General features: G+C 42.0%; 1 protein-coding gene across 5 annotated transcripts in view; it reads left to right on the forward strand.

Moving 5' to 3' along the window:
- Positions 1-25,184, forward strand: part of PLCE1 (phospholipase C epsilon 1) — a 244,144-nt gene that overhangs the window by 150,914 nt on the left and 68,046 nt on the right. For all 5 annotated transcript variants that reach the window (XM_081158868.1, XM_081158872.1, XM_081158870.1 and 2 more), the window contains exons 5-6: positions 21,198-21,343; positions 24,279-24,537. In XM_081158868.1, the coding sequence (XP_081014994.1) occupies positions 21,198-21,343; positions 24,279-24,537 (405 nt within the window). The remainder of the gene's footprint in view (positions 1-21,197; positions 21,344-24,278; positions 24,538-25,184) is intronic.

The raw sequence follows: 25,184 nt of genomic DNA on the forward strand, positions 1-25,184 counted from the left end.
ATTTAGATATGATGATGATGATGATGATGATGGAGAAGTTGATAATGTAGATACTGTGCCTTGTGCTGTGGACTGTACTTAACACTTTCTATACCTAATTACATTTAGCTTTCACAAAACCCTGAAAGATCGGAATCGTTGCATTATTTTACAAATAAGAAAATAGATTCAGGAAGGCTACATAATTTGTCTAATATCACACAGCTATTAAGCAGCTAAACCAAGATGAAACTCAGGCTTTTGTGACCCCCCAAAGCACAAACTCTTTTATTATGTTGCTATACATATAATACAGTGCATCGAGTTGCATAGTAAGCAGTTATACCGTGGGGGAAAATATTATGAATAAAGAAATGGGGTCATAAAATTCTGATTTGTTTGAGAGATTTAGGTGGTAACCAAGTAAGACCAGAGCAGCATCTTCCCACAGTGAGTTGTATGGGAGTTCAGTGTGCATTCTATGGCAAAATAGTGCCCCATGGTCTAACACATATGCCACATGCTGAGCAAACAATGATTACTAAGGTTTGTTTTCACTGCAGGACTTCTCGGGTCATTTATTATGCTAATGTACATTGGGACATTCTCTCTGAATACAGCATTTTGCAAACATACTTGAGTACCGAGTGCTTGTTACAGAACATGCTTTGGGAAACTGCCATGTAGGGGAGGTAGGTGGGTCTGTCATATAAGGGAGAAGATAGGTTGGGGGGCCTTAATGCCTCAGGCTCCTGAAGCAGCATGGCCACAAATCCTCAAGAGCCAAAGAAGGAGCAGGGAAGGAAGTAAGGATTCAGCTCTAGGTCAAAGCAGAGCAAATTCTGGGGAAGATGAGGTCTAGGTGCCTCCAGTCCTGGCATGTGGGTCTAAGCCATATGGATTTGCAAGGTGAGACCTTAAGCTCATGATTTGGGTTTCATAAGCCTCACACAAACACAAGTTTCATTCCTTTATCATTACACCTCACACTTTAAAAATTATACAGATACTAAAATTGTGTATAAATCATTAGGGTGGAAAACATACAGGAATGGCCCTGGACAAAACATGCAGCCAAAGAAGCTTGTTGGCATTTTCAGCTGGCACATTCCAGTCTCTATTTCCTTCTACCCCTTCTCTAGGAACCCACAGCTACCTGATGCCCTCAGTACCCCTTCAACTACCCCAAATCATGTTCAAGTTGTCGTATCTTATTGTTATGAGTCATTTTTGTAATTTTTAAAATACTCCCTTCAATGAAAAGTGTTAGCATATTGAAGCCTTGAGAATTCCAATAAGGACACTTACAATTCACCATTATATATTTGTGGCAGTTCTTTATCTGGATTAATCAAATATATAAGTGCAACAAACACTTCCTAGAAGTAGAAAAAATAAAAATCTAAGGATTTATAGTCCTTCAATCTAATGCTTTGTGAGAAGCTCTCTATATATAAAATATGATTTCTTAATCTTTAGGTAAAGAAACCAACAGCCAACCCTGAGGAAATTTTTAAAGATAAACTTATTAAAACCTTTAATGAAGCCATGCACATTTATAGCCTGCCTTTACACTTATGCAGAGCTCTTCACATGCATTATCTCACTTAATTCTTATAGGGCTACTTTAATTTCGGACCTGAGGCTTCAGTCTGTCCTGACTCCAAGTCCAGGGCTCCTGTCCTTTCATCACCTCTGCCTTTCCCTCCTGCTGCATGCCTAGCATATGGATAGACACTCCTAGAGCAGCTTTTCCTTAAAATTGTGCTGCAGAGCCCTGGTTTCTCAACCTACTCTAGAGGAGAAAGGGGGGGGGGGGATTTATGGCTTTCCGAAACACTTTGCAGCTCTTTTCCCCTTCTGTATTGATATTTCCAATGCACACTAGCATATTGAAGCCTTGAGAAGTCCAATAAGGACACTTACAATTCACCAGCATTTCTCAGATTTCTTTACCTGCAACTTTCTTGTCCTGCTCTTTCTCTAGTTTGCAGAATACCAGGGCTAAGAGTAGTTTCCTCATGGGTTGTAAAGGTTAAGTAAGATCATGAGTCTTTAGCTCAAGATAGTGCCTCGCTCAGTGTAGGTGCTCAATAAGTGGTTAATTGTTATTTCTTTCATTTAGTAATGAAAGTATTATCATCATTTTAGTATTATCATCATTTTGTGAGGAGATATTCAATTTGGCATATGCAGGTGTTAGGGTGAGAATAAAGTCAGATCTTTATTTAAGTGGGTGCCTTCTAGGCAGTGGGAGGTAGGAGCCTATAGCTCATGCACTGGGAGATCGAGGCTACAGATACAACTTGGAAATAATCCCCAAAGAAGGGATGGCTGAGCCATGAAAATTCATCTGATTCCTAAAACATCAAGTGTGTGAGGCTCCAAGTCAAGCTTTGGTGACTCCCACTGTCAAGGCAGATAAAGGACCCAATAAGAAGGAGATTGTGGGCATCACAAGAGAATCAGGCTGCGTGGGTGATGAAAACCAGGGGGAAGAACTTCCAAGATGAGTACACGTTATCCTGAACCAGAGAAGTTGGGAAGTGCATGAGAGTCCAGAATGGCAGAGAGCTGGATGACATAGCGTTACTCACCTGCCCCCTAAACTGGGCTCGCCTGAAGGCTTGTCTTCTGAGGCCAAACTTGTAGAAGGATTTCTACAGACTGGAGCAGAGAGGACACTAAAGGAACACATTGTACAAGCAATAGTTAAAGAAATCTGGACTGTTTTGCCAAGATGCTAGACTCTAAGGTGGTTAGGGTAGTTACATTTCAGTATTTGAAGGGTTGCCATGAAGATCAAGTTAAGTTACTCTTTGTGTCTTTAGCAGGCAGAACTAGGTCAAGTCATTTCATCCAGGCCTTAAAACAGATGCTGGTGAGGTAGTGAGCTTCTTATAACGAGAAATTTCACACAGCACCCGGCTGGCTGGCTGCAAAGCTAGGAAGAAACTCCTGGTGGGTTGCTAGGTTGACCGAGACAAACTATGACCTATGAGACCAAATCTATCCCATTACCTGTTAGTTTCTGAGCTAAGAATGGTTTTTACATTTCTTAGTGATTTTAAAAACCCAAAGAAGGGTAGTATTTTGTGATGGTGAAAATTCAAATTTCAGTGTCCATAAACAAATTTCTATTGGAACACAGACATGTGCATTCATTGATGTATTGCTTACGGCTGCTTTCACCCTGAGTGGCCAGGCTGAGTAGTTACAACAGGGTAGTTCACAAAGCCTGAAATATTTATCATCTGGCCATTTACAGAAAAAGTTTGCCAGAGAGTTTGAGATCATCTAGTGGCCTTTTTTCAACTGGGAGAGTCTGTGAGGGAGAAAAGTGTTTGCCTTAGTTTGAATAGGCGGTCACGGATCACTTGGAGACCACCATTGCAATTGCCTGCAGGGACAGGAAACCAGGGTGCAGTGGTGAGAAAATGCAGAGAATGGATTGGGAATACTTGTTTGAGAAGTCTGACCCAAAACAAAGGTGAAAACTTGGATGGCTCATCAGGCCAGCATAGTGCAGGGAAGGTATTTTAGGGTGGATAGGAAGACATATCTATGCTTGTGTCAGAAGAGTGACATAAAAGCTTTTCCTGTGCTTAATCAACCCAACAGTATTCTTTGTATCTGCTTTATTTTATGGCACAGTTTAAATATATCTGTTGTCATATCTCTCAGCACGAGGGGATTTTCTAAATGTTCTTGTTTATAAATGTGCAGAAAATTTGTGCACAGAGAGTCGTGCTTTTGTTGGCCAAAGAAAGTGAACACTTGCTGATTTTCTGGCAATCCTAACAAAAACACTGAAGTGTATTTATACTCTGGGGGCCAGAATGAATTTCAAAATTATAGTGCTCCGAGACATAATCAGCCCAGCTTTCCTCTTGTGCCTCCACCAGGTTTAACAACTTTGTCAGATCCCTTCCTCTGAGATCCACTTCTGCAAGTGCAGAAATTAATTCTCTCTACTACCCATAAACACAAGGCAGTCTTCTCTGCTACGCTCTCAAAAGCTTAGTTCCCCAATCAATGGATGAGATAAGCAGGCTAAATCCACAGGAGGTGTGGTATGAAACTGTCTTTTTTTAAAAGCAAAATTTTAATTGTTTCTTACATTGTAGTTTTCTTATTAACATCTGATATTCATCTCAAAAATGTTTACTTCACACTGTTTTGAAGCATAATGGTATTCCAGTAGAATTTTAAGCCAAACAAGGAATTTAGTTACTCTTCTTATTCCAAACAAGGCAAGATACTTATTATGTATTTCGATATAAGTAACTGTATTTATGCCAGAGAGGGAGCCAGACATTCTGCTAATAAAAATCCACACAGAACCAAATATCCTACTTTGGCTAGTAGTTTTGCCATTCTTTCCCAGGGGAATTATATGACAACTATTAACAAGTGCTGCATTCACCATTTGGTTTTCACATTCATTCTTTGGCCCTGTGTCAATAACAGGACGTAGCTAGCTGTCTGCTCTTCATTCTTTGGTAGCTCCTATTGCAAACCAAATAGTGTTCAGGCATCTTAGCCACATTCAAAGGTCTCTAAAATGTACCTGTCCAGTTTTCTTCTCCATGAATCTCAGTCTAAGAGAAAGGGTGGTCGGTTGGTCCAGATGCTACATGACCTCTAACACGGCTCTCCTGGTTCTAGAAATTTCTGATTTAAGGACTAAATGTCCAAATGCTGCAGATCCAAGCCTTCCCCTAACAAGAAAAAGTCCAGATTGGCTATTGACATTATAAGTCCTTGAGTATGAATGTTTGTCCTACTTAGGGAAAGTGAGAGCTCTCCTTTCTGGTGTGAACAAGAAGAGAGAGGGGTCAGCACTTAAAATTTCCACTATAACTGGGATTATGTCTATAAGCAGAGAGAATGGAAAATCAGTTGTTTTCTTGACTTGAACTTGAAGGTGGAGCTCCTGGGTTCAGTTCCTGGTTTTGGTTAATGACTATAAACAAGTTGTTTGGTAGATAACAGCTTCTTTAAACCTCCTTTCAACTCCTCCTTTTCATTTATCTTCTCTCCTTTTTTAAATGGGAGTATAATTTACATACAGTAGAATTCATCTCTTTGGTGTACAGTTTGAGTTTTGACAAATGCATGCAGTTGTATAATGACCACCACAATCAAGGTAGAGAATAGCCTGGCCAGTGTGACTCAGTGGCTGAGCACCAACACATGCACCAAGAGGTCGCTGGTTCCATTTCTGGTCAGGGCACATGCCTAGGTTGCAGGCTTAATCCCCAGCAGGGGGCCGGCAGGAGGCAGCTAACTGATGTTTCTATCTCTCTTTCTATCCCTTCTTCTCTCTCTAAAACTGATAAAAACATATTTTTTTTAAAAAGGAAGAGAATATTTCTCTTGTTCCAAAAGTTCTTTTTGCCCCTATGTAGTCAGTCTCCTCCTCTACTGCATACCTCTGGGAATTACTGGCCTGATTCCTCTCTTTATCCTTTTGCCTTTTTGAGAATGTCATATAAATGGAATCTTACAGTAGATAGGCTTTTGAGCTTGGCTTTTTTCATTTAGCATAATGCATTGGAAATTTATCATTACATTGGAAATGTAAATCATTGTTTTCACACATACGTATCAGTAATTTGTTCTGAGTAGTATTCCATTGTGTGTATATCCATCCCAGTTTATTTATCCACTCATCAGTTGAAGGACATTTGGGTTATTTTCAGGTTTTTTGCAATTATTAATTAAGTTACTAAAAATATTTTCAACCAGGTGGATATAAGTTTTCATTTCTCTTGGGTTAATACTGACCTATTTTGCAGAGTGTTGTGTAGTGTCTGCATCATTTGGCATTCCCAACATTATGTGAGAATTCCAGTTGCTCCACATACTCACCAGCACTTGTCACAAATCTCAGTGTTTTCATCTGTAAATGAAACACCAATCCCTGTCTTACTATTCTCTCAGGATTGTTAGATAGAAATAAAAGTGAAACAACATAAGCAGAAGTGCTTTGTAAACTGTAAAGTGCTATACCTAAGTAAGAAATACTGCTGCTTCTGATGGTGATGGAATGTTCACTTATACATAAAACTTGTTTCCCACATGAGCTAAATGTTTCATTTTTTTCTCTTACATCTTGGCAGAAAAAGTGAGTTATAGCAAGTCTAAAGCAGCAAGGGGTTTTGCCTTAGATGCATTCTGGAGTTTGTTTTGGCTCTGGTTTTTTAACTTTTCACAGAAGCAGATAAATGACCAAGAGGTAAATAAATCATCAAGTGTGAGTCAGTTTTGTAAAGAAAAATGACCCTATGTGATGGATGTCAACAGGAGTGGAGTCAGCAGGACAGACAGTATGACGTGCTGTGGGAGAAATAAATGCAGGCCTAACCAGGCAGTGTCCCTCGGGTAAGGCATTCGAGCTGGCTGGAGCAGTTAACTGGCTGTCTAAAGTACCCCACTACAGTGAGGGTGGGACAGGTGGGTAGGAAAACTGACAGTAAAAGTAATCATTTCAACTTTTTTTTCTCATTTGAAATTTACTTTTTTCCATGTTAGAAACAGAAAGGCATAAGAAACAAATAAGCAAAAGGTTTTCTCCTTGACATCAATATGAACTAATGTTTAATGTAATATACAGATGGTTACATGTAGAAATATTTATAGATATGTACATTTTCACAGATTAGTGCACACACATATATTTCCTTGCTCTGTCATCTGAAAGGGCCTAGAAACAACTGACACCCCAGGAGCAATAAGCACACTTATCCCTCAGATCTTGGTTTCTAATACCATTCTCCAATAAAGGACTTCCTGGAAAAATGACTGATTCTGAAACTGGGGCAGGAAATATACAAGGAGCACTTTGGTGCCAGAATGGAAGGAAGTGGTCAAAAAAAAGAATCCACAATGAAGGGGACTTGTCAAAGAGACAGAGGAGCCAAAGCTAGAACAATTTGAGCAACAAAATAAAATAGTATTAGGTTATAGCCTGTTGTGACTTTGTTAAATATTTGTCAAATAGAAGCCCAGGGTGTCAAATGGTGAGCCCTGGCTCAAAAAAAGACAGCAAAGGCAAGTGAAATAGGGAAGTTTATTGTTCGTGGGTCCTGGGGGGGCCACACGGGGAAATCAAGGTTGTGTGCAGGTAGAGAAAGTACGGCAAGGCAATATTGATAGGTTATTATTAACTAAATTCATACTTTGAAAGTATGGAACTCAGTTAATAATGATCTAGCAATATTGTTTTATTAATTGTGACACAAGCACCATACTAAGTGAAAACATTAATAAAGGGGAAAATTAGGCCCTGGGTATATGGAAATTCTCTATACTATCCTCACTATTTTTCTGTAACTCTAGTAATATTCTAAAATACAGTTTACTTGTAAAAAAAAGTTATCACCTCACAAAATAATAAATAAAAAGACCAGAAATTTTATTTATTTATATAGAACACTTTGCCCCACTGAAAAATATTCTCTGAGGAGTTTCAGTTGATAAAATTTTAAACAAGATAGGTTTTTTTCAAAGGGCGCATGACATGAATTATGTGAGCTTCGCATGAACATTTATTATGATTTTTTATTGTTGCTCATTGAGAGACCCAAAGAGAAAGATAACTATAGATATTTGAGGGGGCACTTCTTTCCTAGAACTTAAAGAAATATGGAGAAGGAATTTGTTTTCAAAAAATCCAGCAGATAGTTATTCAGAATATCAGGCACAAAATCAAAGGCCACGCTTTCTGCCAAGTCAATTTTAAAAATCTAACTTGGTTTTAGTTCTCTTAAATGTTACTTAGTTTTGCTTTTCAAATGAACAAAGAAGAGCAACTGTACAAATAAGATCAACTTATAAATGTTCCAGAACCCAATATTTGTATAATGTGACCACAGCGTATAGAGTATGTCCACATACAAACGTCTGGAACACCTCGGTCAGTCAATCAAGATGTTTAATACCAAGGGAAAGCTCCCATAGTCCTTTTATCAACTTAATTTATTCCTGGCCATGAATCCCCTTCCCTCTCCCTAAGATAATACCGATGCCTTTAAAGGATATGCAGCAGTTTAATTGTTCATTGCTTTCTAGTGAGCTTCCTGTAACAGAAAGTTTCTGGCAAGATGTTTTCACATTCAGATCCAAACCACTATCTGATGAATCTGAGCCAAGAGCTTTGCCGCCACCCCCTAAAGAAGCTAACGCTCCCCAACCCCAACCCTCAAGACTCAGGGCTGCCAGCCTTTCAGTTTGTGAGGGTTTTTTCTCCTTGTGCTCGGACCTTAGGACTGTAGTGTCTCCCCACTGTGACTCTCCAGGGGCACCTTGGCCTGTTACACGCTCAGCTGGCCTCTTATGACTTCCTGACAATATGAAGAAACCTTGGCCCTTTGGCTACAAGCTGAGTCCAGCAAAGTTAGACAATTACCAGGTACAGAATTTATTCCTTGATTTATCCTCATGTAAGTCTGGCTCATCACAATTTCAGTCTGAAATTGTCATCTCTGCAGCTGCCTCCATCCCAGAGAGTTAAGTCTGTCCTCAGTGAGATGTCCCGGCACCTCTCAGTGCCTTCCGTGACTTCTGCGTCCTCTCAGGTTTTTCTTAATGACTCTTGCCTTGCTGGTTAGGTAAAACAGTTCCTGGCTGGCTCTAATGTGTCTCAGCAATGGTAATACTACAACTAGTGGCACTTAAGTCAGCGCTGCACTGTGCACTTCATGTGTGCAGCCTTATTAAATCCTCTGCACGGCCCTAGGGCCCGGGTCCTGTTGTTCCCATTTTATGGATGGGAGCACTGAAGCTCAAAGAACTGAGAGAATATGTCATAGTTTACCCATCTGGTCTGTGGGAGAGCTGGGTCCCGGTTTGTGTGCCCCACATCGTGGCACTCCAGGCAAACCATGACTCAGTCACACTCTGTACTCCCCCTGATTGGTGACCCCTCCTCCACAACACTTAGGGGCACCTGACAGTCTACCCCGAATACCCCGCTCACACTCCTAGACCCATCTTTAGACTTGCCATATTTTTCCATACAAGAAAACATGAAAGTACAAATAGGAATTTTTACTTCATATGAATGTTTAGGTGGAAATTATTATTTCAAATACAATCAATCACACTTGCTTTGAGAGTATAAACTTCCATATTTTAAACTTCAGAATGTAAAGTTCTTCAGCTTGCACTTAACACATTGTGTCCTTTTGGGTGGCCCCACACTCTACAACAAAAATATAATACTCATCCCTAACCGGTTGGGCTCAGTGGTTAGAGCATCAGCCCGCAGACTGAAGGGTCCCAGGTTCGATTTCAGCCAAGGGCACGTACCTCAGTTATAGGCTCACCCCGCTCAGGGTGCATGTAGGAGGCAACCAATTGATGTGTCTCTCTCACATCGATGTTTTTCTTTCTCCCTTCCACTCTCTCTGAAAAGCAATGGGAAAAATAGCCTTGGGTAAGGATTAAAAATAAATAAATGAAAGAATGGCTACTTCACTTTAATATATTACTCAGAAACACCTCGATTTCTAAAGATATTTTGTCTAAATCTTCTTTCTTATGTCGGGAGTCCTCAGTGGATTTGTTAGGGTTGCTGGAGCTGGGCCTCCGTACTCAGAAATGAAAAGATGTGAGAAGACAGCTCCCTCCTCCTGAACCCTGTCCACCTTGTGCACTGATGGTGGTAAGTGGGGAGAGGATCAGACAGGCCACAGCCTTCAAAGCAGAACACAAAGGAAATCAAGCTAAGTGATTATCTACAACATGTGAACACAAAAGAAATATTAGCCTTTAATCTGAAACAATATAGGGTAGGGAGAGGATGGGACCCTTCTGATTTAGTCTGAGAGCTTCTCCTCAACATCTGTTTGTGGCTCTTAGCAAAAGGAACCTCTATGGGCCTTATTTTCCTTACCAGTAAATTGTAAAATGTCAGCATTGGACTGTTTGTTTAATGTATGTCTCCCCCTCCTTGCAAAAAAAGAAACAACAACAAAATCTCAAGAAGCTTTTGAAAACAGTAGAGCAAAAAGCCTAAAATCGTGCAAGAAAGACAAGAATGATACAAGAAAGAATGCCTCACAAAAGAAAACTGATGCCATTGATTCCAAATTGGTGAGAGCTTCCTGGTAGCCTAGGCAAAAAGAGACACGATGGGTTATATTGTTCTCATCTGAAAAGAAGTGTGGAGATGAGGGAAAAGAAAAGGAAGGAGTGAAAGAGGCAAAGGAGCGGCGTACTAGGTCATCAGAACATCCAAGCTAAACTCCGGGAGGAACTTTGGTGTGTGTCCTTGCATCCTTCAAGAGAAGGTGTGTTTTTTAAATTAAACTTAGTGGGCTGACATTGGTTAATAGGATCATATAGGTTTCGAGTGTACATTTCTATGATACATGATCTGTATATTGCAAGGGCAGTTTTGAGGACAAAGACATTTGCAGAAGCAGCCTCCTTCTGGCCATATTTTATATTGACCCTCAAGGAAAGGGCATAATTAAAAAGCATAGCTCTCTGAAGGCATGCATGTGAAGAGCTAAGATAATCTAGTCCAGGTGTGTTTCTCCCTGGCAGTCTTACTTGACATGGGGATAAAACTTAGAAAATCTAAGGAATGAATGTCTGGTATGACCCATAGCATTCTTGAATACCAGTTGCCTCAGCCAAGCTTTTGACAGGCATGACATGCTTCAGACAGTTTAAAATTGAGATTCCTGGCAAGTCCTTTTACTTAGAAGAGTAATTCAGGTTTGTGAAAGTTTATTTTCCCTTTTACCACCCTTCTGTTCCCCCAGGAACTCTTACCTGTCTCCCGGTAAAGAGGGCTGATTCATTTTATTATGATGATGACTCACAATGAGGAAAGGAGGGCAGAAATTTCATTTCATACCACATAGAATGCTATAATGTTAGGTTTTCTTCTTATAACAAACATGTATTGCTTAAAATAACAAATATCAAGCCAGGACCTTGGGGGAGGGAGGGAGGGAGGGAGGGAGGGAGGGAGGGAGGGAGGGAGGGAGGGAGGGAGGGAGGGAGGGAGGGAGGGAGGGAGGGAGGGAGGGAGAGAAGGGAAGGAGGAAAGGGGAAAGAGAGAATGAAGGTGAAATACTGTTGCATGCAAATAAATTTGAAAAGGTTTGTCTAAAAGGATAAAGTTAGGCACACGAAACCCTGCTATGGTCCTGTCACTCAGACATTGCTCCACAAGTGTTTGTTGAGTAACTATTAGAGCACGAAGAGAGGACTCCGTAGCAGGAGTCTGGGATGAAGTTGCCAGTTGGCCATCTCGTCCGGGAAACAAATGTACTGTTGCTCCTTTAACGTGTTCCGTTGTGAGTAAGGCAGCACCCCAACACCCTTTCCGTGATGAGCAGCCCCGAAATGCATCCCCCAGATTCCTAAATGGATTCCTGAACGGGTTTGTCTGTCAAATAGAATTATATGCCAGAGGCAGGCTGCCAAAAATGACTCTTCTGGTCCAGCATAATTGGAAATGATCTCTTCCTCCTGTCACCAGTCATCCAGGCTTTTTGTTTGCTTCTTGATACATCTTGAAATATCATTCATTTGTTCACTCAGTCTTTCATCCAGAAATCTCTCTTTAGTGCCTACTGCGTGCCAGGCACTGTTCTAGTGTCTGGAGATGATGCTGTGGAAAAACAGACAAAATTTTCTACCTACAGGGATTACATTCTACCTTGGTGGAGACAGATGATAAATAAAGTATATGGCATCGTAAGTGCCAGGGAGAAAAGTAAAACAGGGAAGAGGAAAGGGGAGTGTTGGGGAAGGGTGGCTATTGTAACCTGGAGGGCGGTAAGTGAGGTCCTCACTGGGATGCTCATATCTGAGTAAAGACAGGAAGGGGTTGAGGGAGTGAGCTATCTGGATATCTGAAGGAAGAGCAGTCCAGGCAGAGGGAATAGTAAGTGCAAATGCCCCGTGGAGATGGGGGTGGGTGGGACCATGACTGGCACCTTCAAGGAATAGCAAGGTCAGTGTGGCTGGGGTGGAGAAAACTGGAGGGGTGGACGAGAGCAGTGGGAGGGCAGGGGAGACACCTGACGGCGTGTGGTTCTGTGGGGCATTGTAAGGAGTTTCCGTTTTAACCAGATGATACGGGAAATCATTGGAAGGTTTTGACCAAATTGTGTGTATTCTTTTCTGACTCACTCTTTCATTCAACCTTGTTTTTGAAATTCATTCATGTCTATGTGTAGCTATGGTTGCTTCATTTTCATTCTCTATTTTATTCTGTTGGGTACTCCTTACCTTTCTACCATTGAAAGACAGTCCCATCCCTCGTCCTCCCCCCCCCCATCATCACGTAGACATGTCTCTCTCTTTGCAGTTGTGGGGAGTGAGGCATATATCCTATTGACCTCAATGCCATACTCACATGATTTGAGGAGAAGTTAAAAGGTAGGGATCTAGGTCCTCCTGTTTCTCCCGTGAACCGCTGGAATTTGTGCCATCAATGGGCCAAGCCTATGAAATGCAGCCTTCTTCTTTTGCAGTGTAGTGCTTTGATTCATAAAAATGCTGAAATATCATTTTGACCCTGAAAATACTTGGTGATAAAATGTGTCCTCTATTAAGCACATCATTATAGGGGTGAAGGAGATCATAAATTAGTGCTTATCGTTTTTTTATATTTATATTATATAATTTATATATTCACTCAAAGTTTTGGACCTCCACATGTATTTTTTTTAACTTTTCAATTACAGTTTACTTTCAGTATTATTTTGAGATACCCCTTCATAATGATTCAGAAGGAATGTGAGAATCCTAAAATCTGTTGAAATACACAGCTCAGCCCCATGGGTGGTTCTTCGCCATGTAGCAACCATCTGCAGACAGCGAACAAACGTGTGTGGCTGAACATGCAAGTAGCAAAGTGGTCAGTAAAGTGTGCCTTCTCCTGGGTGTGAGATTGAGGGCGTAGCCCAGGATGGTGCTATTGAAGTGATATTCTGAGGAGCCCTAGGGAATATTCCTTGAAGCCCCTAGGGAATATTCCTTGAAGCGACTCTGCCCCACTTCTTACCCAGGCTGTCTCTATCCAGAGCAGCTTTGCTTACTCAGTGTTGTATCCTAGGCATCCCCATAAAGTCTTGGGGTTCCAAAATTTGAAACCACTTGACTAAGTGACCTGTAAAGATCTTTACAACTTTAAAGTTTGGCTGTCTCATGCATCTCTCTCTCTCACACACACACACACACACACACACACACACACTGTATTTAAAGTATTTTAATGTCTACTTTTGTGTTATTAAATGTTTTAATAAAAAAGGTTAAATTTTATTTCACAATTATGAATTTACTAACCATTGTAGCTTAAATGTAAGGCACTATTGAACCATTTGCAAGAGATGACTGGCCTTCCCTAGGAAAATTAAAGTTAAGTATGAAACATCTTGTTATGCTAGGAAGTAAGGAAATGCTCACATGTGATGATGGAGATATGTCAAAAGGACCCCAGAGCCACTTTGGGACAATTTCAGCTTCATTATGATATTCATAAATTCCAATATAGTAAAAAAAATTCAATCCATGAGTCTATGCATACTTTTTAAAATAAGCATAAGTACATACATACATATATACATAAATGAGAAAGGAGAGCTTATTCTTACCAAAGAGTGCAGCTAGTACTATGATGGAAATATAAAGCCCCATTTGGCAGCCGTCGTAGAGGTGGGTGTTTGATCCAGGTGGTAATCATCAATAGACTGCAGGTGGACAGGGTTGATGAGGAGCAGGATTTGGGTGCAATTTTGTAAATATCTCCCCACAAAATAATAATCAGCAGGGACAAATGGTGACTTTATCCCTGGCAACGTGATCAAGATTCACATGACCAAGTGGTGTGAAGTGTTGGCATCCTGTGCCCACTGATGTGATGCACCCAGCACAGCTTTGTCCTGAGGCATTTTTCCCCCAAACAGCCTAACCTCAGACTGGTGGTGAGAGAATATCGGACAGACCCAGGGTGAAAACCCTCCTACAGAATGTAAGGCCTGACATCTTTGAAACCGTAGAGGACATGAAAGATAAAGAAACGTGGACGGACTATTCCAGATTGGAAGGGACTGAGGAGACCTAAGAACAAAATGCAATGTGTGGTTCCCCAGACCAGCAGCAGCCGCAGCATCTGGGAAACTTGCTGGGAATCAGAATCTTCCACCACCTCTCACACCCCAGACCTACTGAATCAGAAGCTGCACTTTAGCAAAATCCCCAATGATTCCTATGCACATTTAAGCAAACTTAAAAGAATGGCCAGGGCCATAGATTGGCAGTTCCAAGCTCTATCAGAATCACTGTAGGAGAACTTTGTAAAAGGACAAATTCCTACCTCCTTTCCCAGATCTGCTGAATTAGACATTCCATGGTGAAGTCTGCAATTCAGTATTTTTAAGAAACTCTCATGGGTGGTTCTGATATCAATCCACATTTAGGAACCACCGGGCTCTAAATAGTACTGTCATATGTATAAGTCACCAAAGTAGGGTTCCTTCCATGTGGGCCTTGAAACACAAATTGGACAGTCAAGCTAATCATCACCGTGACTCCTACCCCAAGCGCCAAGACGTGGCCCCAAACTATACTCCAGCGCGGGGATGGAATGTAAATAAATATTGCTGGTTCACATTTCAGGAGTTTTCCAGAACAGTGAAGTAGATTTGAAAACTACTTTTTAAAAGATTGTTTGTACAAACATCATACTCTTTCCAGTCCTTGTTTGGCAGAGAGTTTAATCAGATTTAAAATGGTGAGTGTTCTTTGTACAGTTGTATGTTTCTTTTCTTCCAGGGTATGTAAAACAAGACATCTGGGTTTTATCATTAAAATAGTAAAACATGTCCAGCATTTTTAGGAAATCTGGGCCTGAGTTTATATGCTACAGGTGTTAGATATGTTTGATTAAAAGGCTATATAGTCCATTCATTCAGAGTTAAAAGGGGAAAAAATTATGCATACCAATTTCATTTCAGAAAAATATTTGACTAAAACATTTAAGTTTTCCAGTACTTAGAAAATTAAGAGAAAATAGAAAGAAATATTTTTGTCAACCCCATATAAAAATATGTGGTTTTCAGATAATCTTTGTTTTATGTTATACACTCAATTCTCATCAACTCATAGCAAAATTTGCTTTTGCCTTTTTTTTTTAAATCCTCACCCAAGAATGTTTTTTCCATTGATTTTTTTAGAGAGAGTGGAAGGAGGAGAGAGGGAGGAAGAGAGAGAGAGAAAAACATTGATGTGAGAGAGTCACATTGATTGACTGCCTCCCGCATGCACCTGACCAGGGCCAGGGATTGAACCTGCAGCCCAGTTATGTGCCCTTGACCAGAATTGAACCCGAGACCCTTCAGTGTGCAGGCTGACGCTCTAACCACTGAGCCAAACTGGCTAGGATTGCTTTTGCTTTCTTACTAGCATCTGTCAATTTATCTGTAGTAGTTCATGGACATAAAAAGCATTTTTCTTTACTAAGTCCTTACCTGCCACAGGATATAAAATATAGAATTTAAAGAGTGAGTCTGGGTGTAGTGTAGGCTTATTCTATGCATGGGTCTGAGACATGCTGCTCTCAGCCCCCCATGGAGCAATGAAGCCAGGAAGGGGGGGCCATGTAGTGAAACGGCGAGGAAAACAGAGTGAAGCATTAATAAAAAATTGTAATTTCTAAGTTCAAGGAAATACCACATTAAATGTACGTGCCTCACAAAACCAAATTCCATATCTGAAAATCATTGAATACGTGCCCATTAATATTACTAAGACCGGCTAACCTTTCCACTGTGCTTATAAGTATATAAAGCACTTTTGCCTCATTTGCTTTCATCCTGCAGTTCTGTAAAGTTAGGTGTTGCTGATAGGCCTGCTTTAAATGGAAGGAATAGAAGAGAAACTAAGTAATTGGCCCCGTATCACACAGGTAATGAGTGTTAGAGCTGCGCCTGGAAACCAGCGCCTCTGGCTTCAAACTCGGGCTGCTCCTACCCCACTGCACCTAGCAAAGAATATTTATCCTGTCAACATCCCCAAAACAGGATCTTGTTTTGTTTTGGTTTAGCTTGGGGGCGGGGGGTTCAGATATTAGATATGTCCCTGTCTAATACTTGAATGGTGTTTTACTTTTCTGTCTCTGCCATCTACATCCTAAGCACTTTCCAAGTAAATATTTCTCTAAAGAGCTTTCTTGAGTCAGATACAAAACATGTCTTTCCCCCTCTTGGGTGAAAACTCACCCCCTTTCTATAGAAGGAGCAAGGCTTGTGTTTGGCCCCCACCTCCTCTTGCCATAGCTTCGTATAACCCTTAAATAACTGCCCCCTAGATCCCAAACAGGTCTGTGTGTGTGTGTGTGTGTGTGTGCATGCCTCTGCATTCCCATATAATCTACTTCAAGGGAAGGCAGGTAGATATGTGCACTGCACATAAACTACCTGAGAATAACTTTGTCTAGACTTTCATTGTCTTCTTTAGATTTCACCATTGAGCCCGCCTTTGCAATTAGGTAACCAGATACCCATTAAAAGGATTATCTTTCTCTGAAAACTTCTGCTCAGCATATTCAAAAAACTTTTTGGCAGCAAGTCATTTGTCTCCTTTTTCTGGACCTGGGAACAGCAGTAGGAAGTGTTCAGGCCTCTTCCCAAATATAATCCCTGACTATTTGGAGGCTGAGAATCCTCTCTGCCCACGGCCTCCTGGGACTCCCGGTGGCCTGCCTATCGGTCAGAGGCACTGAGCATCCCCACACTGGAGATGTGGGAAAGATGGTCTCTGTCCTTGAGGACATAAGGTCTGGTCAAAGAGACAGAACAGGCCCATGTGAAAGAGTCAGGCACACAAATATAACAAAAATAAACCAGATAGAAATTCACGCAGTGGGCAGAATACAAATGCAGGCGTAACTATGGACTCAGTCCAACATTAAGCCCGAGAGGGACAGGAAGAAGTTGAATATGAAATGCTAGGTAATCAGAAAAGCCTTCCTAGAAGAGGTCACATCCACTTATCTGCTGACTTTCATGAAGCACTTACAGGGTGGGCACTGATGTCTGCCTTTTGGGGAACACAGTGCTGACTGTGCAGGGAGGCTGGAGTCAAGGAGACATGAGGTCGCCACATAACACAGCACATGGACCGGCCCGGGTGGGAAGGCAGAGCAGGCCTCCTCAAGAAACTGATGCTTTCATCAGATTCCTGAAGGCAGCCCTGCCCCTGACTTCAGCTAGAAACCCGGGAAGAAGAACACAGAAGGCCCCAGCCAGTGGCCTGCCTACCTTCTCTTTCCATCCCAGCAGGGTGCCTGTGCATGGGCACTGCGGGCGGGAGTTCAGACTGTGCGTATGCCACCCTCCTGTGCCCGCTGGCCAGCCCTCAGACCTAGAGTTATGGTCTACCCTCAGGTGGGCTGGTCCAGGCAAAAGGCCCTAACAGGCCCAGAAGTGGGCTTGGGCCCTTTGGACAGGGGATTCAGGAGTCCTGAGTCTACTGGGGTAGATGATCTAGAAGTGGATGCACAGCCGGTAGGCAGACATGTCCCCTCCACCCTACTGGCTTCTCATTCTGTGGAGAGGGGCATGGCTGGAACAGCCAGCATGGAGCTCAGGCAGGGATCCGGACTGCAGGGACATTTCTGCCTTAAGGATAGATAGGTGGTAGCTAAATTACCAGTGGGGGTGAGGTGTAGGAGAGTAAGCCTTCTTCTGGAAGGAATGACCAGTACAAGGTCCCTGAGATGGAAAAAAGCCTTGGTCACCTTCCTAAAAGCAGGGTGTGGGGGAAGCCGGTGTGAGGTTGAAGAATGGACAAGGGCCTGGTGGGCCAAGGTAAGGACATGGTGGACCAGGAAAAGGTCATTTTGAATGGAGCAGGAACATTCCTTCCAAATTGAGCTCTTGTGATGCCAATAAGGTATTTGATGTGAGAAGAGAAAGCAAGCTGTTCGGTTTGGCTAGGCCTAAGAGGACTGAGAAAGGCAAGAGAAGGAAGAAAGAAAACATCTGGAGAGGAGCAACTGTGGAGGAGTTGTAGGCATGTACCAAGGGGTCATGGTTGTCAGGGTTAGCACAGGGCCTCTGGGAGGAACTTATACGGAATTGGGCAGGGGCCGGGGTGGTGATGTTTGGGTTGGGGGAGAGCAGGCTCTCTCTTTATTCTGTGCTCACCATGGAAATAAGGCAAAATAATTTGCCACATTTAACACCTTTCCACTCAGGGATGCTCCCTGTGCTTGAGTCATAGTACTTTATGTGTAGGTGACTTGTGTGTTTTTCTGTGTGATTTATGTCCTGGAAATCTTTCTGGATTGGCAACACATCACATTTTCCACTTAGTAAACGTGACCGCAGTTTATGCTTTGGGCAACATTTTACGGTCATTGCCAAATCCTTGTTTCCTTTTTGTCATGTTTATTTTTTTTTATAATCAGTGATGGCATTCCCATCAGTTAATGCCTGTGAAGTTGTGAATACATTAGGCCACAATAAGAATTGTCTCTGAAGTCTGTAAGCAGATGTTGGGGGTGTGTGTGTGTGTGTGTGTGTGTGTGTGTGTGTGTGTGTTTATGATAACAGTGCTTACATAATCTCAGCAGCCAGGCCCTGGGGACTCACACTTGGAGATGGAACAGTTGGTTTAAATTAGGTTTCCATGTGAAATATGGTATCGCTATTTTTTTCCAAGCATTGTGGGAAAGTATATGGAAAATCATTTGACTGATAGGAAATAAATCTGGATGCTTGATCAGGATTGAGGCACAAACCATGTGCTGGTCTGCGCCTGCTCCATGAAGCAGAACTCTCCAGGGAAGATGAGAACCCTTTCAGACCACTGGACTAGTAAGTCTCTGTGTAGTACCAGAATAGCTTAAAAGAACCATGACTTTACATAGGCATGATTTGCCATTAATTTCGACAACAAAAAGAAGTTAAAGCCACAGAAAGATACAGCCAGAGGCCTCAAAAATTAATGCATTGGGTGTCTTTGAGGAACCATTTTAACTTCCATAATTTCATTTTTATTTGTAAGGAGATGGATTTGAATTTCTAGCTCAAAGAGTCAATGATTTTATGATGCTAAGTGTTTGCTGGTGATTTCCCACAGCAGGATAGGGCTCATCAAAAGAAAATCACACTAAAGGAAGAATTGGACAGAAGCACCAAGGACACTATTGGCAAAATAATTTCTTTCTCTAGAGAGCCAAGGTTTCACGAGGTGACTGTTAACCAGGTAACCAAGTGAAGGGACAAGGCATGGAGTTGGTAAGCAAGGGTTTGCTTATAGCTGCAGGGGAGGGGTTGGCTCTGCAAATCCCAGAGGGAGATCCTGTGTGCTCCAAGCAGCCTCAGGAGATTGGAATAAATGGTTCTCTTTTCCCCAAAAGGCTCAGAATTCCTTGCAGGATGATCTGGCCTATCCTAGGGGTCTGATGCCGAATCTGTTCTCCTGATGTTTTATGAGGACTCAGCAAAGTCCAGACAGGTAGAGAGCAGAGGAGTATGGTCAGAGCCCACTGGGCTAGGCTCGGCCCAGGCCCATCACATTTTTGCTTCAGCTGATTTCAGAAGGGAAGAGGCAGATTATTACTGCAGTGCCCCTGGCTGGTACCAAAATATAACCCTGTTTTTTCACTGAGACTCCCTGTTGCTGTTTCCCTATTTGTTCCTGTGTAGAGAGAGGAAAAAGATGTTCAGCATCATTCTCTTCTGTTCAGCTTTGTTCATTTCTTTAACCATTTTTTGGTAGTCTTCTCGGTATCTTCTTTTATTCCAGTTCTCTCCTCTTACTTAGAAGGACCTAACCAATGCTAAGTTGAAAGAAACTGACACCCTTCATCAGATGAAAGAGCACCAGACTGGGAGTCCTAGTTTTGACATCAACAAGAATTGTGACCTCAGAAAGTCACTTCTCCCATGAGCCCTAGATTCCTGATCTGGAAAATGGGGTTCGACTGCCCTCCATGGTGCTGCCAGCAATAAATGCCATTCATTCCTATCATTTTACAGCATATGCCATGGACCTTGAACTCTTTTTTCCTGCAGTTGTCATGAATCACCATGAACTCTGTGTTCAGGCCTCACTCTCACTCAAGCCAGGGAAGTGAGTCGCTCCCCAGGTGTCAACACTGTTGCTGAACCAAGGGCAACTAATGGCCCCTGTGGGGTTAAGACAAGAGCTTTGGTTTGTTAAAAACTGAGCTTATCAGCCCGGACATTAGCCAGGATGGAGACAGTAACTTAGGTGAATGCTAGTGTCCAAGCACCAAAGTATAAGTAGCAGCGAAATGATCTTAGAGATTAAGCAGAGGATTTTGAGGCTGCATATCATAAAGGGAGTCTTGGTACTGGGCTATTACTAAATATCATACTCCAGTCTGTGTAGTAGAAAAATCAAATCACATTAGGATAAATTTAAACCCAGAGCTAGAGAACATTAGCGTTTATATATGCACATTAGGCATTTAGTGAGTGGTTAATTGTGCCACCTCTGGGGCACACACCTAAGTTCAAATCAGGCTCTGCCACCTCTTGGTTGGGGACCTTGGGCAAGGCTCTTAGGCCCTCTGTCCCTCAGTTTTTTTCTCTATAAAATGAGGATAATAATAGTCCCTGACTCTTAGGATTGTTATGAGAGATAAATGAGTTAACATGTAAAGTGCTTAGAACAATTCCTGGTACATAGTAGGTGCTATGTAAGTATTTGTTCTTCTCATTGTCGTTTAGTTATTTAAGGAGTGTAATATATAACGCATTTGTAAAAGATAGCTCAGAATATTTATTTTTTGTATTTTTTCATTTGATATTAGGTATTTTACTGATAATAAGTATCTTTCATTTATGGGCTCAGTGCACTAATTGCATTTAATCTTGCTATCCATTAGTCAAATATCTTTAAATCATTATCATTAGGCTTTATTTTCTTAAAGTTTTATGGAATTGTATAGATCAAGAGGGATTTTATGAATTGCCTTGCAGCCTTCTTATTTTGAAAACTACAGAGAGGTTACATGACTTTCCCAGAATCCCATTGCAAAGCAGTGACAGAGCTTCAGTGACAGTGTCACCTTAGTTGGCTGGCTAGGTCCTTCATTTTCTAATACTAAACTGATTTTTTTTTTAAAAACAAAACAGTTTTCTTGTGAAAAAATTTTGTCAAGCTTCCAGGACATAGTTTCAGTCAATACCCCTCTGTGCATTTTCCAGGTGAGCTCCTGGGTGACGTGGCTGATCCTCACGGCGGGCTCCATGGAGGAGAAGCGGGAGGTCTTCTCATATTTGGTGCATGTAGCCAAATGCTGCTGGAACATGGGCAACTACAACACTGTCATGGAGTTCTTGGCCGGGCTCAGGTATGTGCAGTGGGGAACATGGTTATCTGGGCACAGTTGCCTCTTACTAGCTGAATCACACTGAATTAATTGCCCTGGTAACCACATTTACCTAAAACAGGCCACTATAGTGACAATCAATACAAATTATTAAGTCAGGTACCCACTGATCTTGAGGGATTTCTTTGTCCTTTTATTCATATATATAGGAGATAAGTTGCTAGATCTTATGATGGAATAATGGTGATGGTAGAGCTAGTGTGTGCATTTGCAGGCTTGAAAAGATTTAGATTATAAGTATTTTAACTACATCAAGATAGCTAAAGGTGTTATTTAAGCAATCAGATGGAAAGGGGGAGCAACCTTTTTGTTAAATGACTTTGGTTTTCTACTTATACATTTTGCTTCCTCAAACTAAATTCTCAGCTATTTTAAGGCAACAATTAGAAGTACAAAGACTTACATATAACGATATTTACTCAATCACGGTGTCAGTTAAAAATAACCCAAATGAACAACAAGAGAAAAATGAAGACACTAATATGATACATCCACACACTGGGGTGTTATTTAGCCACCAAGAATGATGGTTATGAAAAAATTTTAATACCATTGGAAAACAATTAACATATGATATATAAAAATATGTGGGAACAGAGCTGTCTATACTTAATAACCTCAGCAATATTTATACATCAACATTTATAAAATATTTATACCAAACAGACACAAATAAAATAAATACTAGAAGAAAATATACCTAATGTTGTCTGTGGATGGCAGAACTGTGGGTGGATTTTCTATATTTTTGGTATTTTCCAGATTTTCTACAATGAGCATCTAGTACCTTTATAATGAAAAAATAAAAATAAAAGTTTTAAAATAGTGTCAGTTGTCAGTCTAACAAAAAAAACCTTGATCTTTGCTGAGGTTTGATTACTCTGTTACTCAGGGAAAGAAGAATGATCACACAGTGGGAACCATGCCTCCTTCATTTAGTCACTTCATTTATTTATATCTCCTTTTCATGCCCCAAAAGGGATTCTCACCAGCCTATAAGAAACCCTTTGTAGGACTAGCTGGACTTAATGGGGTGAAATCAGGAAACGCTTTCATTTTTCTGACCTCACTGTGTTTCAAACCTGCCTCATCAGCCCGCCCTCCCTTGGCTCTGGATTGTACCTTGGGAGAGCCTGTAACTTTCCCAGCCACTTGTGTGGTTAGTAAACTGTCTTGTTCACCTATGCTCATGAGTGTGAATGAATCCCAGAAACATAAAATGGTGCAAAAAAAGCGGGCTGTCTAAAAGTGCCTACAGTGTGACACCATTTATATACAGTTTACAAAACAATTCTACAAACTGCTTGGTGATATATACACATGGAGGGAAAGTATAAAGACCTGTTAGGGAGCAAGATCACTACAGTCACAGCTGTGATCCCCTTTTTCGAGGGAGGGAGGAGCATGTGCTCATGAGGAATCCACTGGGGCCTCAACCATATTATTAATGTTTTATTTATTTTTTTAACTGAGAGGTTGATGCATGGGTATTTGTCATGTTGTACTTCTTTATGTCTTTTAGATATCTTATATATTAAATAATGAATTTTCAATCCAGTCTGATATAAATCAAAATTACAGCCTCTCACTCAACTTAAAGCTTTGCCCTTTCCCCACATTTCACAGCCCAACCAGTCTCAGAAACCTGCAGTAGGGTGGGAAGGAATGATGTATCTTTTCTCTCCCTCTCCTTCCAACTCAGGGTCCCTGCAGGAAGAGTTGACAGGAGATGAGAGAAAAAGGAAGGGGGGTAGAGGAAGCAGGGGTCTTATTTGACTGGAACAGTTGTAATCTGGCCTCGGTTTTCCCATAGAGAGAGCCATATGGGGTGCTTTTGGGTTTTCTTTCTAATTAGGCCTTCTAACTTCCCCCACCTCCCACTGCACTGTTACTTGGCAAGAGGCAGTGCACCCTCAATCCCCAGGGTCCAGCTCCGGAGGTCCTACCCTACCCGACTCTTTCCTCTAGAGTCACTTCATTTGGCAGGCAGGCCTTTCAAGATAGTTCAGGTCCACCTGCCTGTCACAGTGTCCACTCCTGACCCACAGGAAACACTCTCAGACTTTGCAAATACAAGACATACCCACTGGAACTTTCTCCCTCACATCGCCATCGGGCAGCTCCAGGCAGCCTCTCATTTCAGACTTTCACAGGCAGCAGTCACACACCAGTCTGTGTGATCCACAGACTGCCCAGGACATGGGTCCACCTCTCCATAAAGTCTACTTGAAGTCCCCGAACTTGGGGTGATTTCCCCCTTCCCACAGCACTCTGTCAGTATTCCCCACCTGGCTGCCCAGATCCAGTCCCTCTCGTGGGCTGGTAGCCGCTGAGAGACCACAGAGGGGCAGAGTCACCTCTTGTTCTTAGCAGCAATTTCAAAATAGGAAAGTCCCATTTAACATCTTATTATGCAAATAATATTTCAAGATAATGTCCCTCAGGATGGGCCAGTGGCTTAATGTCAAAGCTCATGTGCATTGCTGAGGGACTGGCGTAATCTAAGGGTATCATTTAAAAGATCAAGAGGAGTGGCTGGTCACATTTTCTGCAGGCAGCCCTCCATAAACACTCACATAAACCATATTACTCATAGGTGTCCCTCTTGGCTGTAGGTGCTAGGAAAGTTTAAGCCTATGTTCAGTGCCCACCTTCCAAAACTGACTCCTTCCATGTGTTTTTGTTTCTTTCTGTCCTATTTAACTTTGTGTTTCAATTTATAAAAGTAATATTAAACATCATTTGGGGAAGTAGGTGAAGATATGAATCCTAAAGAAGTGTTAAGACACAGAGAAAACTTAAGCAAAAAGAATGAATTTGTATAGAATTTAGGCTATTTACTGTAAACTATATTATTTCTCCTTCGGTCTGAAAAAGTGTCATTTACTTGCGATAGGTCAAGAAAAGTTTTAAAAATGTGGCAGTTCATGGACCAGTCTGACCTGGAGACCATGAGGAGCCTGAAGGATGCCATGGCTCAGCATGAATCCTCCTGCGAGTACAGGAAGGTGGTGACGCGGGCGCTGCACATCCCCGGCTGCAGGGTGGTCCCGTTCTGCGGGGTGTTTCTGAAGGAGCTCTGTGAGGTGCTCGATGGCGCCTCCAGCCTCGTGAGGCTCCGCCCAAGATACAATTCCCAAGAGGAAACTCTGGAGGTGAGGCCTTCCGAATCCTCACGATACTGAGCGTCACCGTCATCCGTGGCATCACCCACTAAAGCGAGGAGGCCTAACTTAGTGAACGCAGTTGTCCACTGTTACTGTTGTGTTGGATCCCAGTTAGGTCCCTGAAAGTTCCAGAGAACAGAATGCCACTGGCACTGCTTGGGGCTCGTTATGGTTAAGTTAGCTTCAGTGGGACAATGGGAAGGTACAGGTGGAAATGGGTGATGTTTTCCGATTTTTTTTCTTAAGGTTGATGGGGTTTTCTTTTCTCTCATTGAGTGGGAATGTCTGGGTGCGGGGGGAAAGAGAAGGCAAGTGAGAATAGTAACTTTTCCAAATCAGGAGAAGAAAGAATGGGGAGAAGTCAAGTGCCTTCCTCTCATCCTTGGTCAGGGTGAGGGGGGACGCGCTGGAGCAGCTGGAGCCTCACCTAAAGGCGGGCTCCAGGCTGCTGACCACGGCTGCCTCCGCTGTCCCAGGCCCATCGCTTCTCGCTTCTGACTCCCAGAGAGGTGAGGACCATGGGAGCTTTGCCTCAGGGCATTGGGCGCTGGAGAGGAGGGACACTGAGAAACTGGAAGAAGATTAGGAAACCTCCCTACCTCAGGTTTAGAAATGAAAGAAGGGACTAAATGGCG

The sequence above is a fragment of the Miniopterus schreibersii genome (genome assembly GCF_964146895.1).
Source record: "Miniopterus schreibersii genome assembly, chromosome: 14".
In the NCBI taxonomy this organism is placed as follows: Eukaryota; Metazoa; Chordata; class Mammalia; order Chiroptera; family Miniopteridae; genus Miniopterus; species Miniopterus schreibersii.